Raw genomic sequence first — 23,863 nt, forward strand, 5'->3', positions numbered from 1 at the left:
TCTGTTTTCAGGCTTGAGGCTGATAGAAATTCTTCTTTCATAGGAACATACGAATTGCAAGATGAGAAAAGACTAAGGTTTACCTAATTCACCTTCTACTATCCTGGTGGTCGCATGATACAATGATAATGGAGTAATTGACTAATCATAACACTCAATCTCTATCAATTAATCTACAATAGATCCAGACATGACATGAGACAATGAAAACCTCCAGTGGTGGAAAGCTTTGAAACCATAGTCACTTTTCCCCCTCCCAAGCATGCTGGGCTTAGTGCATCATTGTTACATTTATAAGTCACACCCAATGAAGCCTAGGAATTAACATTTGGCCTCGGATTAACAGCTTTTTTTTTACATTGGGGATGAACTAATGATGGGGAACTAATGATGGGGCAGATGTCTCAGTTTGACACACCTTGCTCTGCAATTAATTTGACAATTCCGTAAACAGTGGCCGCAACTTTTGCTTGGAGTAACAGAGCAATGATGGCATCACAACTATGGGAGTACCCAAAAGGAGAGGATCCAGTAATGTTGTTTCCATCACACTTCAGGCCAATTTCAATGCTTTGAGACTTGCACCATCCCAGCTAAGCAATCACAGATATACAATCCATTCCCAGGCTGCTTCTAATGGCACTTTGTAACCAGCCACTGGTGGTACCCAAGATTTAGTTCAGAGCAATTCTCTTTCATTTGACACATCAATCCAGATGGCATAGGAGGTGATAGAATGACTTTTTTTTAAATAGTGAATTTATTTTGTTCATTACCTGGATAGAGAAGTGCTTTAAATTTTAGCTTCTTTCAGATAACACAGACTACTGTTTTGCTTTAAGTTCTAGGACAGTTTCTTCTTGTCTTAGTTGTGCATAGCTTATATAGCAACTCTGCTGGTTAGAGGAAATGCACTGGGACAGCTACACTAAAAATGCAGATTCTTCAGGTCTCATGTACAAGTAGATTAATATTAAAATGAAATTGCCAGCCCTGTCCTATTACCCATGGCTCAAGTATTAATTAAGCAATAAAGCCTTTTAAAACAACCACTACTTAACGCAAATAGGAAAGCTTGCACTTACCGATAGATGTGAAGAAATCGTTATGAGCTTGTGCGAGAGAAACCAGGGCTCCTAGCCCTAAAATGCACCAAATCTTTATACATGCCATGGCTTGGTAACTGGGCGCTGTACTGTTACTCTACAATGGATAAAATAAACAAAAAAAGTGGATAATCATTTTAGAGGAATTGAACAAATCAGAACAATGGTTAGTATGAGTGAGCTATAAGTGATATGGAAGTTATTTTTGTGCACAATAGGTTGAAAGTTTGTAAAATGAAAGCATCTCCCTTCCCATTTTCAATGATACAACCACAAAGAGATCAGCGAATCACACATTTTGACACAAGTGCAGGTCATAGAATGGTACAGCGCAGAAAGAGGGAGCCAGTCTGCTAATTATAGCTATCTAGTTAGTCCCACTTTCCTGCTTTCACCACAGCTCTACAAATTTTTCCTGTTCAAGCATTTATCCAACTTCCTTCTGAAAATTGCTACTGAATCTGCTTCCACCACCCTTTTAAAGCAGGTCATTTCAGAACATTCTTCTTTTCTTCAGATGCTATGTTTTACAACATCAGTGATCATGGCTCTTCAACTTTCACGGTCCTTGATAGCAGCCAACATCTTGGTGTTGCTCTCAAATCTTATGCTTGTTCTGCTTCTTAAACTGTCAGTGTATTTCTTCCTTTGTCTTCCTCTTGCTCTTCTACCCTGGATTTTACCAGTCACTCCCAGATATTCTAGTTTCTCTCTCCTAAGTACGTGCCTAGAGAATTGCAGTTGTAACTTGATGACCATCTGCAGAAGTTCTTCTTGTATGTCTGTTTTCCTCATCAGTTGTGTGTATTGTCCAACTAATCCTCATCATACATCTCAGAAACCACATCACTGTTGCCTTTAATTAACAATTGCATAAATGTTTTACTCCTCATATCGCACCACCACCCTCCCCCATTCTTTTCCCAATTACCTTTAACTTAACTTTAGATTGAGAATTATAGACAAAACAGAGTGAAAACCGCTTATCCTAGTACAAGTAATTTAAGGGATAAGTATAACCTCTGGGAGTATGCCATAGATAAAGGAGCTGTTAAATATAAACAAGTGTTTCTCAAAATGAGATACAGGATATTAATTTGATTCAGTCGCTGACATCCTCGCCTTGAAGTCAGTCTCTCTTGAACACTTTAGTGATCACTGCTTTAAACTGAGGAAACTTCCCTGCTTAACAGGCAAAGGCTAAAGATTATTAGTGGAATATGAAGAAAAACCGACAGTAGAAAAGGATTAACAAGCTTCAGGACAGTCAATTAACCTGTTCTTTACAAAACACAAGGAGAATCTCAGTTCAATAGTTAGGCTCACACTTGTATAGTGTGTTACATTCCTGAAGTTCCAGGCTTCGAATGAAATGTTAAACCTAGGCCATGTCTGCCTTCTCTGGTGGTTTCAGGTAGATGTTAAAGAGCCCATGAGCACTATGGAAAAAAAAAGCAGGGAGTCCTCCACATTCAATCGGCATCACCAAAAATGTATTAATCTGGCCGTTCAACATATACCATGCATAAATTGACCCAATTGCTTATATAGCAAGCTTATGCATTTCAAGCAAATGCAGACTGGTTGTGTTTTGAGAGATTTAACAAAGCTGCATGATAGTACACAGGTTTACAAGCCAGAAACTACAAGCAGGAGGGTTGTGTTACAACAGGCGTTCGTGCGCACAGGACAGCATGTGATACAGCACTTGTTGAATGACTGCCCTTTCTGAAATACACAGCTATAAAGAGAGAAGCAGCTGCAGTGGACCATACCTTTTGTTCACAATGCATTCAGTCATCAGATATTCAGCTCGTTAAACTATCCATGTAATGCTTTCTTGTTGAAAGTGTTGATAAATAACTAAGTCCTGCACTGGGAATTTGGGGCATAAACTGGTGATATTGCACTGCAATAACTGAAGGTGCTGCCCTTGGGGTGATATTAAATTGAAGCCCTGCTAGCCTGCATACGTAAACATTTAAAAGATCTCGTAATACTATTTGAATAACCTGGTTATTCATCTTATTGTGGTTTCCAGGATCTGGCTGCGTGCACAATAAATAGTTACCATAGTTGCCGAATTTTACATTAGCTTTTATGTCGTAATTAATTATATACAATATATAAAAACTTAAACATTATCTAGTGGCTTGATCTTATGAACATGAGTATATTTAATAACTCCTTTATCTATGCCATACTCCCAGAGGTTATACTTATCCCTTAAATTACTTGTACTAGGATAAGCGGTTTTCACTCCGTTTTGTCTATAATTCTCAATCTAAAATTACTCAGAAGTGATGACAGACCTTAAATCTCACTTCCCACTCTTAGGAATATAGCAATTATATACTCAATATCGAAATGTTTAACCTCCTTATACTTAAAAGACTCGAATCAAATTTCTAATTTAATTTACCGTAAGTCTTGCATTATGTAAACTGAATTATTTCCCAGTAAAACATTACTGGTCAGGGTTGAACCGATGTTCAGAAATTGTACTTGAAATAGGCCAACCCCAGTTGATAGCTAATTGCTGTTGCTCCAGAGAGTTTTCCTGTAGATTGAAAGCTTCCTACAAAAATCTGGCTCCTCTCCTGGAGAAAGGAGGGGGGCAATCTTTCTTCCTCCTTTTTAATACACACATTTTAAAAAATGTTTTTCAGGAGTACTTTATTGCGGTTTTCCATATATATTTCGCCAAATCAAATGCATCTGTGGCATGCACTTCGCAGGTGCGACACACGGAATTGTGAAAGAAGTAGTCAACACCAGACTTTCATTATCTGGTAGCACCCTCGCCTCAGAATGAGAAGGTAATGAGCTTAAATGCCACTCCAGAGGCTTCAGCACAAAATCTGTGCTGACACACCAGTGCCTTCCTGAGGGAGTGCTGCACTATTGGAGATGCCTTCTTTCAGGTAAAATGTTAAACCAAGCCCAGTCTGCCTTCTCAGGGAGCAGTAAAATATCCCATGGCACTATTTCAAAGAAGAGCAGGGGAGTTATCCCTGCGCCCTGGTTAATATTTATGCCTCAATCAACATCACTAAGTTAAACAGATTATCTAGTCATTATCACATTAATGCTTGGGGGAGCTTGCTGTGTGTAAATTGGCTGTTTGTTTCCTACATTACAACAGTGACTACACTTCAAAAGTACTTGGCTGTAAAACGCTTTGGGATGTCGTGAGCCTATGAAAAGTGCTACATAAATGCAAAAAATTCCAAAAAATCAATAATTCCCTTGAACAAATAATGTTCAGAAAGTAGAACATGCAGTACTCACAACTGTTTTTATTCACACTCTCACATTTGTTACTGACACAGTGAGCACCTAAAACTGTAACAGAATGCATCACTAATAATTACTGATAGCAAGGAATGATTTTAAAATTAGAACCCACAAGGCCATTTGAAGCTCTCCATAATATTAATGCATTAAAATTACACTCAAGTATCTATTATTCTGCATGGAAATTGTAATTCACTCCTGTCCACTCAAACAAGTAAGAGATTCACAGCATAGGTTAGCTGAGAACATTGTAGATCACGTTTACGGGGCTGCTTTTGACAACGGCAGTGATGCACTTAACAAATGAATAATTAACTGTGAAGCATTAAGTGGTGTCCCGAGGACGTTATGTGCATTTCAAAATGTAAGAAAAAGGACAAGCATTTATATAGTACCTTTCACAATCTTAAGGCCAAAACATTTTACAGCTAATTAGGTGCTTTGATTTAAGGACAATCACTGTTGTAATGTATGATGCGCAAAACACATCTGTTGTATGAAATAATGCATGTTTAATAACAGGAAGAGGTTTCTTACCTGGACCCAAATATTTCTGAAACACACCACCAAGAAATGGTATTAAAGCTAGGAGCCAAAACCTTCAACAGAGCTCGTAAATTAAATAACTTTTGCTTTCTATTAAAAAAGTGACAATTTACAAGTCAACCCAACTATCACTGCTGGGAACTGATTTTGAGTATTGGGTTTGCAGATACAATACAATTAAAGTCAGAAGTTAGATGTTGTAATACAACAGGCTCGGTGTCACAGACATGTAATTGTCATCAATCACCACAGTCTAGATCTAGGTGGGGATTCAGGGCGCAATTATACTGCCACTTTTGAGTCGATTCAAAACCATTTGCATCAAAGTCAAGGAACAAACGCTCAAGAATATTCCCTAGCAAACTAAAGCCCAGACCTTCCCTGATGTGATTTTATAATGGGTGCAGGATAACTCCTGCTTAAAACCATTATTTAAAAATAGGAACAAGGCTGCAATTCCGCAATATCACAAGATTTTTGTTTAGTCAGGGAGGATGTTAATTGGAGATCAGGCAAGTCTACAGAGCTGTGAGAAATGAGATTAAAAGAAAAGGGGGGGTACATTATTTTGGGGATCCTGTGCACTGTCAGGCAGCCAATTGCATACATCTCTGCCAATGGAACTCAACATGAGGCAGCCAGAGTCACTATCCCCGATTTTCTCCCTATTCTTCTTGAGGAGTGGCTTGGTCTCATTCTACAGTGAAGATAAGGAATCAACCACATGTGGAAATTGACAGTTTTACGATCCCCATGGGGAAAACTGTAAATCAAAATAACCAAATTTACCAAACAACCCCCAAATGCTGGCCCGGAGATTTGGAGTTATGAGGAAACATTGCATACACTTGTAACATTTGCCGTGGAGCACAGGAGATTGACAGGTCACATTATTGACCTTCATACCGTTATGAGGGGCATAGATTGGGTGGACAGAAGGTAACATTTCCCCTTGGCGGAGGGATGACTGACATGGTGGCATTTATTTAAATTGAGTGCCATGAGGTTGACAGGTGAGGTGCTGAGGACGTTTTGGACAGAACGCACTGGCTGAAAGGGTGGTGGAGGTACAAACCCTCCTAAGATGCAATAAGTATTTGGATGTGCAGCAGCGATGCCATGGCATGTTAGGCCATGGGGATAGTGGTCAGGAATGGGATAAGGCGACTTTGGAAGGTGTTAGAAACGCGCAACCTCAAGGGGCCGAGGGATCTTTGTGTATGACCCACACGTCTGACTGTATCAGTCTGTGAATGAGCAGTGTTGCTGCATTAACGATTGCAGCAATCATCAGTGCTTTGCATGGTAGGAAGACAGAGTGGATGGGACTGTGGGCCTCAAATACCTGGCCGCTGCACCCCAGCCTCGCCGACACCTGCCGACCTGGCCGCTTGGCTCCTTTCCAGCGCCATGGCCTGTTCTTCAAATCGGGTCAGTATGTGGAACATGGCCTGGCCACCACCAGTGCGCAAACACTCATGGATGTTGTGCGCAGTTTTTGCCTGCAGTACAGAGAACACCATTTATTGGGGCTGATCGCTCATGTACTCTGCACGCGCATGCCGCACCCCAACCACAGTGGCCCATCTGAGGCCTCCAGCGGCTCCTGTCCACACTACTGGTGATCAGTCACCAAAAGATAGTACGGCTGCTCCCAAACCCCTCCCCCAACGGCCAACTTGGACACATTTGGCGTCCATCACTTTCAACAACACACGGGTCTTAACGCCCATGGCAAGGAGGCGCAACTAGGTGCGATGCCGAGACCAGCAGATAGCTCTTGGCCACGACATCTTAAGGCTCCTCTTCCACCATCTCATCACCGTCAATAAGACATGTGTTGGAGTTCCGAGTATGTGTCTAGCTGCTTCCCCTGCAGGTTGCCCCCAGACTACTCAAGTGCGACAAACACCAACACATGCTGTGGAGAGAACCCATCTTCGCCTCAACCACTAAGGCTGATGTAAGCATGGTCACTATCTGTTTGCCCACCCAGCGTGCGCCAAATGCCCAATGCAGTAACGACACTATGACGTGGGGGAGAGGGGGGCTCAAAAGCTAAGGCTACCTGCTGGGTTAAATGGCCAAGGCCGACATGGTCCTCACCCTTCCAGAGCGCAGCAGATCATTGAAGTGTTTGTGGCACTGGGTCCATGATCACCGCACAGCATCCAAGGAGCTGACCACCTCCGCCATCTCCTGCCAGGCCCGCTTCATCACGCGGGGGGGTCTCCTCCCCCTCCCATCCTGGGGAAACACGACTTCTCGCCGTGCTGTCACCTCCTCAACAAGGGCAGCAAGGCAGGCATCAGAGAAGTGAGGGGCACATCGGCCCCCCGCTGGACTACTCTGCAGCTTGCCCTCCTCCTCTGGCCTGCTCTCCACCGGATCCTGCTGTGCAGACCCCCTGCACCTGGAGCTGGCCATGGTGATCAGCCTAAAGGAGGCTGCCTGGCCTTTCTTTATACAGGGTGCCGGTTCCCCACTGGAACCGGCGGTCTGTACACGCCCGCCGCAATTTTAAAAGTCCCGCTCTCCACAGGAGTGTGAAATGTGCTGGGCGGGCCTTAATTGGTCCGCTCATGCAAAATGGCGGTGCAGCCCCGATCGCCAGCAGCGATCAGGTCCGCACCTGCCCAACGAACGGAAAATTCAGCCCTAAGTTTGGGCCACAAATTCCATTGTCCGAGGGTATAGAATTTCAACTGCTGGAAGGTGAGGAACTTCACTGGGACAAAAATGCTGCATCACATGTTTTTTGACACATATAAATAGGGGTGTCCAAATCTTACCATTGAGATAGTTATTGGCTTTGAAATGAAAGAGGCTTGAATTAAAGATTGTACGATCCAATCATCACAGTCCATCAAGCTGGTCTCAAGTTCAAAACATTCTATACTATATACTCTCTTATATCCCTTAATCACTTCTTTGGCCAAAGATCTATCCAGCTCCTTCCTAACTTTGCTAAAGTTACCAACTCCACTGTCCCTTTGGGCACTGTGTTCCTCATATTCCCCACCTTCTGTGTGAAGTAGTGATTTCTAAATGCTCCATTATCTTCCCTCTTCTGCAACTAAGACCACCACTTAGGATGATTAGTGATTATGTCAAACAATTCAGTAGGCCTCATTTGTCTAGATCAGATACATCAAACATGGTGCTTTTAGCATCATCACTCCCAATGGCCTAGCCATACGCCTGGACTTTTCACACCTTGAAAGGAAACAAAATGAAGCGGCAGTAATGTTATTGAAAATGAAAATCTCTTAAGAATATTGATATACAGGATTTGTAGTGCACAAGTCTAAAGGGACTTTTGCCAACATTAAAAGGTGTTCATCTGATGTTCCTGTCCATTGTTTTAATAAAGGAATTAAGTCATTCATTTTAAATCATCCATTACTATTGACATCAGCTGTTATTAGACTATTAATCTTTTTGAGTCTTAAATGCTTTGAATTATATCAGCAATTACATAGTTTATTAAGTCACTGAGTATTAGCAAAGCCACAATCGATCTTAGCACCAAGAGTAATTGCTGTGTTTTTCAGTTAACAACCTGCTCTTGTATAGCACCTTTAATGTCGGAACTGTCCCAAGCCACTTCCCACGAGAGAAAGCAGATAGCAAGCAGGAATGAGGAGGGGAGGAACAGCGGAGGGATAGACCCATTTGAAAAAGATAATAAAATGTAGCCCTTTACATTTGGAAGGAGAACTGCAGGATGTAAGGATATGGTGGCAAGGGAGACCATTGTCAATGTGAAGGAGAAAACATACAAGGCCACAGTTGAAAGATTAGAAAGTGCAAGCTGGGACATGGAGTGCAGAAGGAGGCAGGCATAAGTTATAGAAGTGATAAAAGTACTGATTAAAAAAGAAAGCAAAAAAAAGTTAACAGTTCTGACAGAGATTTCTCTCTGTAGATGCTGCTTGACTGCGGGAGTGTTTCCAGCATTTTGAGGTATCAGCTGTGGTTCAGCTGGTAGCACTCTCGCTTCTGTGTCCAGGTCTCGAGCACAAAACCAAAAATCAAGGTTGACACTCCAGTGCAGTACTAAGGGGTGCTGCACCATCGCCGGTCCCATCTATTGGATTAGACGTTAAACCGAGACCATGTCTGCCCTCTCAGGTGGGCATAAAAGATCTCATGGCATTAGCTCAAAGAAGGGGAGGGGAGTTCTTCCCAGTGTCCTGGCCAATATTCAACACTCAACCAACTGGACTTAAAGTATCCAGTTATTGTCACATTGCTGCCTGTGAGAGCTTCTGTGGGCAAACTGCCTGCTGCATTTCATACATTACAGTGACTGCACTTCAAAAGTACTTACTTAGCTGTAAAGCAATTTGGGACATCTGGTTTTGAAGGGTGCCAAAGAAGTCTCTTTCTTTTCCTGTTTTTCTTCAGGTTTCCAGCATCTGCAGTATTTTGCTGTTGTAAGTCATTAACATTGGGAAGCAAACCAATCTAAATTTTGGTGATCAGAGAGCATTGGCTGCCAAATACAAAGTGGCACTGGTGAACACTTCTCTCACAGGCCACATACATGTAAGTAAACACAACTGCTTTGTTACACACTGCTTGCCCAGGAAATGTTCACATACTTCACCTGTACTTAGATTAGGATATTTTTAGAAGCAAAATATACTATATCACTAGGAAGGTTCCAAAGAAGAATCATATTTGACTTGAAATGTTAACTCTGTTTCTCTCTCCATAGATGCTGCCAGGCCTGCTGAGCATTTCCAGTTTTTATTTTAGGTTTCCAGCATCTGCTGCTTTTATCATATTACATAACACTGACTGCTTTCTTTCTGACATTACACTAATACAGCATTGTGGTATTGAAGAGTCTTTAATCTCAGTGCACACAACTAATTCTGTATTAGCATACCAGCATTATAGAAATGAACTCAAAACAGCAATGGGCTAGATACAGTTAAATTGAAATAAATTGTGTCAATGTTTCTTCTCTCTCTCTCTCTCTCTCGAATCATTCATGCGCTACAAAATGAAGTTCTGATTTGCTCAGCTCCTGTTTCATGCAATAGTGCAGCAGTGACACATTCTCAGTTAGTATCCCTCATGTCTACGTGTACTGAAGAGTGCTGCACTGTGCAACAGAAGAGAATTTTTACAGAAAACATGCCACAAATCCCTTGGGATCCCTGCAACATGAGGCCACCCCTCCAGTGTGAAGCATTCAATGCTTATTTGCTCAGTCTTGAATTAGGGATTAACATGTAGGGGAGGAGATGTGACTAACTATGAAAAACTTTGTGTTTGCTTTCTGCCAAACTGCTTTCCTTGGGCATTGGGGGTTTGTTGTGTAATATGGGATTTCACAGACTTTCAATGGAATTTCCCTCTACCCCACTTCAGCACATCCCTCCACAAACCTCGCAAAAATTCAAACATTATCCATACAGAACAGAGTGTTTGATTATCCATAACGTTTCAATTCGGGCCAAGTATGATACCCAGAACTTCAATGACATGAAAACTCAAGAGGCCATTCTTTGTTTTAAAAGAAAACTGGATAAATATTTGTAGCAAAGGAAAACAAAATGCTATGAAGAGTAGGCCAGTGGATAAGTTTTGGTATGCTCTTCCATAAAGATGGCACAGACACAATGGGCAAATGGTCTCCTGTGCTGTGAACTTCTACTGTTCTATGACTGTCCCCGAGCTCAATGTTACAGTTTCTATGCACTGGCCCAACCAAGTTTGTCAGTCTTTCTAGATGATAAAGATTCCACAGGCAAATCCAACACTGATAGTTTATTGAGAAAACACAGTAAAATTAAACTGACATTTCCATGAATGAATGGAGAATTCATGGAGTCCTGCCATCTATTTCACACAATGCTAACAGGACTTTGGATTGAGGCTTTAAAAACTGGCAATAACATTCATTGGAAATTAATTGGATTCAATCTGGGAAAAAATTGATAATGAAAACACGAACGCAGTCACACAGGAAACAGCCAGAATTCTATTTCACCAGGAAATTTCAGGTCAACCACTGGGAGTCAAATATATTCATAATAGAGCAAGGTACAATTTAATGAGTGAGCTAGAAGCAATTTACCCATTAGAGTACACAGTATATCAGTCTCAGTAGAGAGGGTATTTTACTTTGGTATTCCATTATAAAGGCCTGTTATAAAGAATGAGCTAGTGTGCAGGTTGCAGAGTGCCATCAGCACCCTTTGTATATCATTCTCTGGAACTGGCAGTATAAGCTCCTACCAGCAGTGACGAGATCAAACTAAAGTTACTCTCCTGACAAATAAATCAAAGCTACACAAATGTGTGTCAACTGTGCAAAGCAACAGCTGTGCAAGCATTCTACAGTCTAGCATCACAATAAAAGCAAACTCACATTGATTTACAGGTCACATTGTATGACACCTATGCATTCCACCCTTATGGTGAATGGGAGACAACTCTGTGTGAATATTACTTCATTTAGTCACACCCAAAATTAATTTTTTAGAACCAACTGTAACCTTGATAGGTGAGAAAAAAAGTGAGATTCAAATCTAATGAATTACACTGAAGTGCAGTGACTATTGGCTAAGTGTAGTTAAAAGCAGCAGCCATTTTGCACACAGCAATATCTTACCAGTTGCTTTGAGATGATGGACCAGTTAACTAGTTTTTTAAAAGCAAAATACTGCAGATTCTGGAAATCTGAAACAAAAGCAGAAAATGCTGGAAAAACTCAGCAGGTCTAACAGCATCTGTGAAGAGAAAACAGAGTTAACGTTTCAAGTCCGTCAAACTCGAAACGTTAACTCTGTTTTTCTCTCCACAGATGCTGTTAGACCTGCTGAGTTTTTCCAGCATTTTCTGTTTTTGTAACTAGTTTTTTAGTTTGTTGTTGATTGAAAGGAATATTTGCTCTTTGGATTTTTAACATCTGCCAAGTCTTTGGTTTAATCTCCTACCTGAAGGAGAGCACCACTGTGCAGTACTTCCTTCAGTTAACAACTAGAGCGTACTATGCTCAAGTTTTTGAGTGGGATGGAGCAAGTCAAGAGACAAGTCAATTAAATCAAGCTGACACTTGGAAGGGCGCTGTATAACAGAAAACAAGTTTTACTGTAATTTCTGCGAGGGCACAGGAAGTGCTGAGTGGGAATGTGAGTGAAGAGACTGCCCCCAACTGAGACTAACACTGCAGGATAACATTTTCTTTAATCTCCCAGAGCCCTGACACTATATGATAAGTACATGAGGGAGAAAGGAATAGAGGAGGAAGGAATAGAGGAAGATATGTTAATGGGGTTATGGTTGATGATGTAAAAAGAGTGGGAGGAGGCATCGACCAGTTGGGCTGAATGGCCTGTTTCTGTGTAATTCTATTACATACAGCTCTTCCTTAACAGCCCTGTCCCCCACAACACCACCCCCACTTCACCCCACCCAACCCAGTACACACACTATCTGCAGCAACAAACTCCTCTGTTGAGGGAAGCCAGGACAAGGGGCCACAATCTCAAAATTAGAGCCAGACCATTCAGCACACACTATGGGCAGTAGCAATATGGAGAACTCTTTCCCCTTCAAAAGGAAATGGATGATGGACAAATTTAAATTTTCAAGAGAGAGAGACAGAGATAAGGGCATCAAGGGATATGAAACAAAGGTCAGTAAATGGAATTAAGGTGGAGAACAGCAATGGTCTAACTGAATGGCAGAACAAGTTCAAGGATTTGAATAACCTATCCCTGTCCTTAAAAGCCTCCACAAACAAACACTAGCATGGTTGCCTGCTAAGAGGAGCTAGTCAAATATCTCCTCCGCACAAAAGAAATATATTTTTCGGTAGAAACTTCCACTTTAAGATCTCAGGATTGGCCCAGTCTCCAATGAAACCTTCAAGCCCCAACAAAGAGATTTGAGTATGCAATCTAGGCTGAGACTCCACTGCAGCACTGAGGAAATGCTGCAATATCGGAGGTACCATCTTCCAAATCAAATGTTAAACCAAGGCCCCTTTTGATCTCTAAGGTGGACGTAAAAGATTGCATAACATTATTTCAACAAGTGCAGGGGTTTACCCCCAGTGTCCTGGCCAATATACATACCATGATCAAAATCAGAAAAACAGGTTATCTGGTCATTATCACATTGCCGTTTGAGGGAGCTTGCTGTATGCAAACTGGCTGCCATGTTTCCTACATTATAACAGTGACTACACTTCAAAAATACTCAATTGGCTGTAAAGTACTTTGGGATGTCATGAGATCATGAAAAGCACTCTCGAATAATGAGGCTTTAAAAAAAACTGGAGGAAAGGAATACCCTGTAGCAGTACACTATTAACACTGCACTGTAGCTTTGAATATATAACCCAGGAAACTGAATTCAGATTGGATTATACAGATTTAACTCAAAGGTGGAGCAGCTCTTCAGTCTAGCACCAGGAGGAAATCTTAAATTTTCAACTTGTGAATATTTTAATCCTCATCTGCTCAAACACTTTGTCATCAATGCCTGGAGTCAGCATGGACCAAAAATTTCAATTTTGCCTTTCTCACCACGATCCTGGCCACTGTTAGCATAGCTCCTCGACTCCAGAAATGAAACTGGGTTCCAGAGAAATAGCTTGGCTTCCAAAGCCAAAGATGAAACTTTAATCCTGTTTACTTATTTTATATTTTTGAGGCTGCTGTAATTCTCATTAATACCCGAAACCCAGAACTGTTCCTTTGTTGAACTAGTCAACAAAAAAAAAACCAAATACAATGACCAAAATTTGCAGTATGAAATGGACACATTATTTTTCCCTCACTTCATTATTTTGCTTTCTCCCTGCTTTGCCCCCAGATAATTTTGCTGACAGAAAGCTTTCTTATTCAAGCTCTCCGTGTTAAAATGACGAACTGACTGCAAACAGCAATGCGACGTGCCAAACTAAATCAAAAAAGGCTGTACATTCAATGAAACCACAGCACAATGCCTAACTCAAGGAAGCCATCTGCAGGCATTACACAAAGTAGGGCATTGTTGGGATATTCTTATAATAACAAGGATGCAAAAAAAAAGGGTGCTTTTTTTAAAAAAAAAAGGCTCAGATAACTCAAAACTCTGCGGCACAAAAGTTATCCTGATTAGTCACAGCTTCTATGGATCACTATTAGATTATGACAGGACTAATATTTAGCAATGACCTTAACCCCAACTGAATCTTGATTTTGGAATTTATCATGTCCTGGAAGCCAAGTTTCATAAGAAAACACCATTATATACAAATAATGCAAACCAAAGCGGTTGCATTTTTAAAATTCTTTAATGGGATGTGGACATTGCTGGCAAGGCCAGCATGTGTTGTCTGTCCCTAATTGCCCTTGAACTGAGGGCTTACTAGGCCATTTCAGAAGGCAGTAAAGAGTCAACCACACTGCTGTGGATCTGGAGTCACATGTAGGCCAGACCAGGTAAGGATGGCAGATTCCCTTCCCTAAAGGACGTTAGTGAACCAGATGGGTTTTAATGCCAATCGACAATGGTTTCATGGTCATCATTACTGAAACTAGCTTTTCAATTCCAGATTCTTAATTGAATTTAAATTCCACCAGCTGCTATGGTGGGATTTGAACCCTTGTCCCCAGCTTGGGCCTCTGAATTACTCATCCAGTGATGTTACCACTAGACACTTAGAAAGCAGAACCTTGTCAGGCCCAACAGTCTGCATTGCAAATGAACGCAAGTGATGTTAACTGAGAGGTCTTCACTCCCAATCAATTTATAGCAAGAGTAGGTTGCCATCTAATAAGTGTGTTCATAGTTTATTTCAAAACTGAGTATCCTCACCAACTGAACCTAACTTATCTACTAGGACATATTAACAGTTCTTCACATGATATCCAGTCTTTTTTTAATACTGATTGAAAAAGCATGCTGCCTCCAGCACCAGAATTGTACAGTCAATTCTTGCACCGTTTCTTTACATTGGTGGATTAAAGGGGTCAAACTTGAATGATAAATAGCATCAGATGCAGAGCTCACTCCATGTAACAGGTAAGGCCATGCAGGTTACACATTGTACATTTTGGAAATGCACAAGACCAAGCAAATATGGAATGGGGACGATGAGGGGTCTTAAAGACAGAAAGAGAGGGGTTAAGGGTATATGGGGGGGGGAGAAAGCGGAGAATACCGTAAAGAGGGGAATGAAATTAATGGACGGAAAAGGGACAAGACAGGAAGGAGAAAAAAATTTGTATTTAAATCTCATCTTTCACAACCTCAGTTTGTCCCATATTGCTTTGTAGCCAATTAAGTATTTTTTCAAGTTAGTTACTATTGTAACGTAGGAAGCATAACAGCCAATTTGCACAGAGCAAGACCCCACCCACCCCCCCTTCAACCACCAGCAATGCGATAAACAACCAGATCATCTGTTTTTAGTGATGTTGTTTGAGGGATTACTATTGACCTGCAAACCAGGGAGAATCCCCTGCTCTGCTTCAAAATAGTTCCATGTGATCTTTTACATTTACAAAGAGTAGACAGGGCCTCAGTTTAACATCCCTTCCAAATTGTGGGCCTTCAAACAGTGCAACTCTCCCTCAGTACTCCACTTTGTCTCAGTCTACATTTGTGATCAAGTCTCTGAAGTGGGACTTTAACCCACAACCTTCTGAAGCAGAGGCAAGAGTGCTACTGGTCCACAGCTGACACTCTAATGAAAGGAAGGGAGAAGGGAGAGAATCTTTATCACTGATCAATCCTCAGTTAGGCAGACAGATCTTGAAATGTTATTGGTGGAATCAGTTGTTAAGGTGTTTTCAGTTCTGAATGAGATTCCTCTGCTCCCATTTAGTGTCAAAGGTGACATCTTCAGTCTAAAAGCAAAATATCATTTTGCTTCAGATCCCAACAAATTAGGTTTCCAATCCATGTACAGTAGATATTTCTTGTAAATTTCAGAATGCTTATAGGTTTTCCCTTTCTCTTCCTTCCCTCAACCCATGAATTTTCATCTTTCTCTCTCTCAGGTTAGCATTCAGCCTGTTTTCAAGCCCCTGTGAATGCACAACTGTGACCTGCCCATAAGTTGATTGCCCAGAGTAGGTCTGTGAAAAACTACTGTTCCTCATTTCATACAGCTCTACTGATGTTAATGTGTTCTCTTCCCCCCCTCACACACATCCCTAACAAACTGTAACACTTTAATTTCCTTGAAATATGTGCCTAAACATTTTGATCCCCTGCACGTTTATTTTCCTACTGAGAATTTTAATTCTGACCCTTAATACTCAAAGTCACGGTCTACGTCAGAACCTTCTGAAAAAGGGACCTCAGTGTAAAATTACAGCAAGAAGATAATTTAGATGCTCTGAGTAAAAATCAGATAAGCTACAATTACATCAATTCAAAAGGAAATATGTATTTATGGTGTATAAATCAATACTTGCAAAAGCAACAGTATAATTCACATTAATTATAAAGACTTTACTTAAAAAACATGTCTGGTGCAGCTCATCTTATACCTTCCTGAAGTTATGTTTTATGCTTCTGCCATTATAGCATATAGTTTGACCCCACCACCTCAGGGTGACCAGACCACCTGTTCGAATGGCTCAGTAAAGTCAATTGGGAACCAAGATGAGTAGCAGTTATGTGAGTTGATGCAACCTATTATTTACTTTTGGCCACACTTTGGTTCAAAGGAGGGGTGCAACCGAGGTAAATGGAATTTGAACCAGATTAACTAGTTTTCCATCTTATTACTGCTTGTGGGACACTGGTGCAGAATGCCTCCTGTGTTCACTATGTAACTACGCACTCCAAATAGTATTCCATTTTTATGAAACATCTTGAGGTGATTCACTGATTTAATAAGGTGCTACATAAATCCAAGTGTTCACTATAATATGCAGTGAAAATCCAGTTGTAAAGCACAAGCAAGTTGGCAATAAGACTCTGCCAGCTTCATGCTTCCAATACTGCTCTGGCTGAAAGCAAGGTCAAGTCTCTAAAGCAGCATTTTGAAACACCCAGCTTTCCAGTCTCCTCACCTGAAGCACTTACAGCTAAAGTAAAATGAGTAAGACAAACAATGGCTTGCATCTAAATAGCAACCCTTCACCACCTGTGACATCCCAAAGCGTTTCACAGCCATTGAAGTAATTTTGAAGTGTAGTCACTGTGGGAGATAGGCTGTTTTCACATCTATCAATTCCAGTCTGAAGCTAGACACCAAACTAGCTTGTTCTCCCATGTTTTCCCCCCTCCACTTTGATGTACCCCAGATCTACACTTATTCCTTTTTAAAAAAATGTTTAAATAAAAGATTTCTCTCCCTGCTCTTTTATCGACATTCGAGTCTCTGTGTAGGAACAAGCTTTCTGCTCCAGCTGGGTTAAATTGTAATCATACAGGCTGCATACATAAAAGTAAAGATTCTGTCTTTAAAATAACCAATTAAGTAATAATAAATACAGTCTGGACTAAGGGCTTCTTGCCAAACATGTTATGAATGAACTCAAGCGATATTGGTACACGATTCATTGGCTGACCTAGGTCTTGCAAGTTACCTATCTCTTTCTTCCACACAGATGCAACTTTTCAGGCAGCACAGTGAAAAACTACACAAACTCAAACGCACAAGTGGAAATATTAACATGATAATGAATTTAGTTTGAAAGAGCTGTATTTATATAATGCTCCAATATCAGAAACATCTCTAACGCACTTGTTGTATATTTAACTTATCTGAAGTAGGGTCACGGATGTTATGTAGGCAACCAGCAGAGAAAGATCCCATAATCAGCGATGGAGTGGAATCAGCTGGTCTGGTTTTGGTAGCGTTGGTTGAGGGCAGAATGTTAGCCAGGGCAGGGAGAGAACTCCCTGAAATCCTTCAACATATCATCATGGGATCTTTAGCACCCACTTGAACCAGCAGATAGGACCTTGGTTTCAACGGCTCATCTGAAGGGTGTCCAACACCGCAGCACCCCTTCAGCACTGTACTAAAATGTTAGCCTTGACTCGGGTAGGGGTTTTACCCCACAATTTTGTGACTTAAGATACAAGACTCCTATCAAGAGATCCAAGCTGAATCATTTGAGAGATCAAAAAGATTGTGTAAAGTCATGCCAATAAACACAGCCATTCCACTTCTGCGAACATAGATTTATAACTAACTTAATCCTCAAATCTGAGATGTATTTTAAAAATTAGCAAAATGCCTGATTTTTCAACTAGGAGGGCATTTAAGAAAAACGACCCAAAAAAAAAGCTCCGTGAATGTGTAACGTGCTATGGCATGTTCAAGGCACAGTTAGACAGATTTTTGATAGACAAGGGAGTCAAGGGTTATGGGGAGCAGACAGAAGAGTGGAGTTGAGGTCACAACCAGGTCTGCCGTAGTCTTACTGAATGATGGAACAGGCTTGAAGGGCCAAATGGCCTACTCCTGCTCCTAAATCCTACATTCCTATAAACTCAGTGAGGTTGCAACTTGAATGGAAAAAAACTGATGGGATAGGGGTGGGGGAGAAAAAACACACAAAATAAATTCCACAATGAAAGGAGGTGAATTAGTTAAAAGCCAAGTTATTTTGTGCTATCTACTGTTATGGCACAGCCAATGGTAAATGCTGAGTTGTTCAAATCCCAGGGGGAAACTTGAAACAACTATCACAACTAATTTTGCCAATTTGTAAGTTTTGAGATGTGGGCTTTGAATTCAGTAGTAATAAGACCACCGAGTCTTATAGGTTTTTTTTTTACAAAACTAGATTAAATATTTATAAACAAGAAAAATGATTTTAAGCACATACATATGTCTACAAATTATTACGATAACGTCTAAATCCCCTAATTAATCTAATTTCCAGTTACACTTTCATTAAGGCAACAGTAAGGCACACAGATTTTAAAAGACCCAGGCAAAGAAACACGATACCCTGAACAATCCAATTCAAAGTGAGTTTTCTTAACTTCAGTTCGTTGTAGACAGCAGCTTGAGGCATAGATGCTTAAGGCTTTTCACATACACACAGCCTTCGCTCCTTTATACATATTTTCCCCTTTGAATGCAAATTCCCATTGTTTCACTATGTCTCTGGACTTTATTTTTGTGATAATAAAAATCTCTTAGTACTAATTTTACCAGTAATCTTTGGGAAAAATAAACACTGTTTCTGAACTTCACCTGGCTAAGTGACACATTTCGCCCCTCCTTTGAAAACAATCTAATCTAGTTTATTTAAAAATGCCCTTTTACACCTTACATTCTAAACTTCCCCCATATTTACCTACTTAACATTTCAAACCTAGCTCATCTTCTAATACATCAAAGCCTTTAGACCAGCTGCCTTTAATCCAATTAAGTCTCTCTCTCACACACACACACATATAGACACAGATACCACTATTTTACAATAAATTCCAATAACATTAGATCTTCCTGACACTACCTAGCCAGGAAAAGAGCTTTTGTCGACAATGCTCTAACTGGACCCTTCACACATTTCTACATTCAATTTTGCAGTTCAGCTTGTGGGTCTCCTCGGTCAGTACGTCAGCCCCCCACAATGCTGAAACTGACTCACTTATTCCAACAGCGGAACTGTTGACCCAGGAAACTTGGATCTCTCTGCTGTCGGAGCAGCATTTTCTTTCTTAAAAGTGCAGTCTCAAAGCATTTAAAACTTAACAGCAGGGAGTGGGGCTCTGTACCCACTGCTCTGCAGAGATTTCCATTAATTTCTTCAATATTCTGGTGGTTCTTTGGTTCCCTGTTTAAATGAGCTGATTTTATTTTCAAAATAAAATGAACAATATTCAGAATCAATTTAGCCATTCGTATTCCACAACAGCGATTACTGGTTTTAAATTATATAATTCCAGCACATAATACAGACATGCTCCATTACTTAAGTTGTCTTAAACAGACTAGATGAGCCTTTATGTGCATAATCAATCCCATCATGTTTTAATTTCTATGCAACAATGCTAACTATAAGGGGAAACAAGAAATATAAAGCAGCCCTAAATCATTGGAGACAAACTGGGGGAGGATAGCTTGCAAATTTAGACCCAGCTCCTTTTTAAATGAGGGTTTTTAATCCCTGAGAAGCTAAATTAAATTCACAAAAATAAGCAGTGATGCAACGTGGCTCGTCTCCATTTGTGGGGGGCAGAAGTTCAACAACTCTCAAAATCTGAAGATGACAGAAAGCAGCCTTTCCTAATGCTGCAGATGTGTGAAGTGACATCGCTGTATGCAGCCAAGCCCAAATGGGCTGTGTGGGAAACGTGCAGTTTTTAACATCGCCCAGGGTCAGAAGGCGTGAACAGCACTTGAGGGGGGAAAAAGTTGCCACGTACTCTACCTCCTCCAAAAACACCCCCCTCCCCCCAACACCAGAACCCAGAATAGAACCTTGGAGAAACTCCTTCAAACCCAAAAAAAGAAAGTAGGTAACCGTTACACAGCATGCCACTGTTAGTATAATGTTGCAACATAAAAATGTTAAATTTACAATGTAATTTACATTAAATGCAAGAGCAAAATACAATAAACCTAACAAGCAGTTGAATACTTTTTCCCTGTCGTAATGATATGGTGGAAAAGTTTGCAAACTACCCCCCCAATAACCAAGAAAAATAGTTCCCTGAAAATGCTAAGGCTGAGCTTACTAGCTAAGCGCGCTGCTGGAAGAAGCAAACTTTCCCCCCCCCCCTTGAGTAGCTAGAAGTTAGAATTTGACATTTGGGGCGAAGTCGCGACGACACGCGATGGTGGGGGACCGGGAGTTCGAAGTGTAACTTCTTTGCGATCGCCAAACTATACAAAAACAGTTTTATAAATGTTAAAAAAAATTCTACTGACGTTGTTCCGAGAGGGAACAAACTCAACGACACGACGAGGGAACCCCCGGCTGCTCAGCTACACCCCGAATTAGTGATTAAATAGTGACTAGAGCAAGGAGGGGCCGGAGAGAGGGTTTTGCGAGGTTTACCTGCTTTAAGCGGTAGGTAGGTTGCTGTTTGGAGAGGGTACCGTGGGTGCGAGAGGCGAGCCAGGACACAACACTCACTAGTAGCTCACACACAGCCTCTTCTGCATCAGCCTGTGGGAGGGAGCTACTCACTCAGTCCAGCTATTAACCCTTTCACATGCTTTCCAATTTCCAAGAGAGGGAGGAGAATATTTTATATGGGTAAGTGATGTGTTGTTCACAAGAATAAAAATAGAAAATGTTGGAAATACTCAGCAGGTCTGGCAGCACATCTATGGAGAGAGAGAAACAGAGTGGCCCAGATTTTCATCCCCTGGTCCGGAGGCGCAGAGTCAGTTGATTTTCCGGCACAGTGTTTTTGGTCTGGGGTGCGGACTGAAATTAGGAGTCTTGGCGGGCGACCCCGGAACAAATCTGCAGGCAGGCAGGTGGGCTGGGTGTAAAGCCGGCCTCTGTGCCCCAGCACGAGGTTTAAATAAAAAGAAACGAAAAAACATTCCTCCAGACATACTCCCTGTGCTCCATCCATGCCAATCTATGACCCCCCCCCGCCATGGCCCTCACACCCCCAAACCAACTTAATGCCCCTCTAACCACCCCATTGCCAACTTCATGCCCTCACCATCCGTTACCCTAACACCCTCCATGCCAACTCACCTAGTATCTTTGGACAGTTCCTTGACAGCTTTGATACTCCCCAGATAGCTTTGACAGATTTGACTGGTTTGACACTTCCTGGATAGCTCCTTAACATCTCCTGAAAACTGGACATCTCCTGGACAGCTGGGCACCTCTTTTACAGCTTGACATTTCTAATGAGTTTGTGTGTAAAATGTACATAATCATGTTCAGTTTTAACAATCCCAAAGGGTGCCTCATCTCTCCCAACGGTGTCCCAGAACCCTATCCAAAGGGGTAGCTTACCTCTCCAAAGGGACACCCTGGCTTTCCATAAGAATCCACCAAGTTCAGACCTCCTCTTACCTGTTCTAATCTGCACACTCTGGATTCCACACTCCTGTTCTTCCAAAATCCCAATCCCGTGGAGACAGCTTGTAACTTAAATGGCCAGCTGCCTCCACGAATTGCACGTGTGAGCCCTGGTTAACTCCAGTCCCACCCCCGCAAAGATGGGAACGGCTGGGTTCGGGGGCGGGACCTAGAAATTTTGGCCATTTCCAGGATTTTCGCTCTGACATGGCGAAAATCCAGGCCAGGATTAATGTTTCAGGTCGTTCACTCATCATCAGAACTGAACCATTAACTTCATTTTTCTCTCCACAGCTGCTGCCAAACCTGCTGGGTATTTCCACTATTTTCCATTTTTAATTTCAGATTTCAGCATCCGTAGTATTTTTCCCCAAATACTTTTGCCGCAATTTGAACTGATTCCTATAAGTCACAAATGGGATGCTCGTGTGTGAATCCTATGTTTGTAGAGGTCCTTTGACAAGTTGATGGGATGTCAGAGTTGGAATAACAATCTGATCTGGTCAGGCAAGCCTGTTATATTTCCCTTCTGAATTATTGTATGGGTACGTGCTAGGTAATTTTAAAAAGGTGATGAAAATAGATTTCCTGGGACTCAAATGAACATTAAAAATAGGAGCAGTAGACCATGCGGCTCTTCGAACCTGGTGCACCATTCAATAAGATGATGGCTGATCTTGGGCTTCAACTCCATTTTCCTGCCCACTCCCCATATCCCTTAATTCCTTGAGACACCAAAACTCTGTCTATCCCAGCCTTAAATGTATTGGACAGAGGAGCATCCACAACTCTCTGGGGTAAAGAATTCCAAAGATTCAATACCCTTTGAGTGAAGAAATGTCTCCTCATCTCAGTCCTAAATGATTGGCTCCTTATCCTGAGACGCTGTCCCCATGTTTTAAATTCCTCAACTAGTGGAAACAATCTCTCAAATGGCACGAAGCTTGGCTCAGCTGGTTGCCTTCTTCCCTCTGAGCCAGACAGCAGCTGGGGATTCTGGTTTTTTAAAAAAATATATGCAGCAGAAAGTAGGTTAAAAACAACAGGCAGGCCTACCGAGAGATATTTAAAAATATGTATTAATGAGAATCAAGAAATAGCAAAGGAATTCAATTAAATATTCAGTCTTCATAAATTAATCTGTAAACAAATTTTAGTTCAAGAATCTGCGGCATACCTAAACATCAGTATTGCACATGTAATGAAAGAGTTAAATCAACACACTGCACAAGGAACAGACAGAATATTCCAGAATCCTTCAGGAAATCACAAAGGAAGCAGACGAGGTCTGCTTAAGGTCTGGCAAATATTTTTAAGAAGTACATCAAAAACTCAAAAAATGGAAGATAGATGGATGTTACGCCAATATTCATAAGAACAAATGAAGCATATAGTTAATTCTAGCCCAACACCAAAATAGGAAAAATGTTCAAAAGTTTTAATGGAGTGCTCTCAATTTAAATCTAAGGAGCAAAAGGAATCAATGCAGACTTAGAAGCAACAGGCTATGTATGACATAATTTGTTAATTCTTTCCAAAGGTAATTTAAGTTAATAAACTGGGAATATTATTTTAGGTTTTCAGAAGGTAGTAAGATTCTTAAAATGAGCTTCTAAAACTTTCAAAGCTTCTGGAATCAATGGAAAATTCAGCTGGTAACTGGCTTTAAATAGAAAGCAGAAGGTGGTGATAAACAGAAAACAAAACTCTGAGGACCAGTCCAGTTCCACTAGGTACTGTGCTTTTCACAGGGCATTGTTCTGGGCACAGAGCTATTCACTTCTATACTATTTAATATATTGGAAACAAGTGTACTGCACACATAGTTATTTCAGATGTTATCTGGTATTATTGACTCAAAACCATTAAAATGCTGGATGATTCTTATCTGAAACCCGAAATTGAAAAGCACATTCCCAATTGAGAATT

The 23,863-nt window shown here is 41.1% G+C and overlaps 1 protein-coding gene across 8 annotated transcripts in view; it reads right to left on the reverse strand.

Annotated features, from left to right (window-relative positions):
• The window catches only part of p4ha1b (prolyl 4-hydroxylase, alpha polypeptide I b), a 91,711-nt gene that overhangs the window by 59,613 nt on the left and 8,235 nt on the right, over positions 1 to 23,863 (reverse strand). For 3 of the 8 annotated variants that reach the window (XM_078530972.1, XM_078530965.1, XM_078530964.1), the window contains exons 1-2: positions 1,581 to 2,225; positions 1,086 to 1,203 (exon numbers count right to left, since the gene is read on the reverse strand). In XM_078530972.1, coding sequence (XP_078387098.1) covers positions 1,086 to 1,203; positions 1,581 to 1,598 — 136 coding nt within the window. In that variant the 5' untranslated portion in view covers positions 1,599 to 2,225. Of the gene's footprint in view, positions 1 to 1,085; positions 1,204 to 1,580; positions 2,226 to 20,814; positions 20,835 to 20,944; positions 21,063 to 23,863 lie in introns of those variants that run through there. The other 5 variants (XM_078530970.1, XM_078530969.1, XM_078530971.1 and 2 more) reach the window with 4 other exon arrangements.

Source organism: Cetorhinus maximus, chromosome 27 (assembly GCF_964194155.1).
Source record: "Cetorhinus maximus chromosome 27, sCetMax3.hap1.1, whole genome shotgun sequence".
Lineage (NCBI taxonomy): Eukaryota > Metazoa > Chordata > Chondrichthyes > Lamniformes > Cetorhinidae > Cetorhinus > Cetorhinus maximus.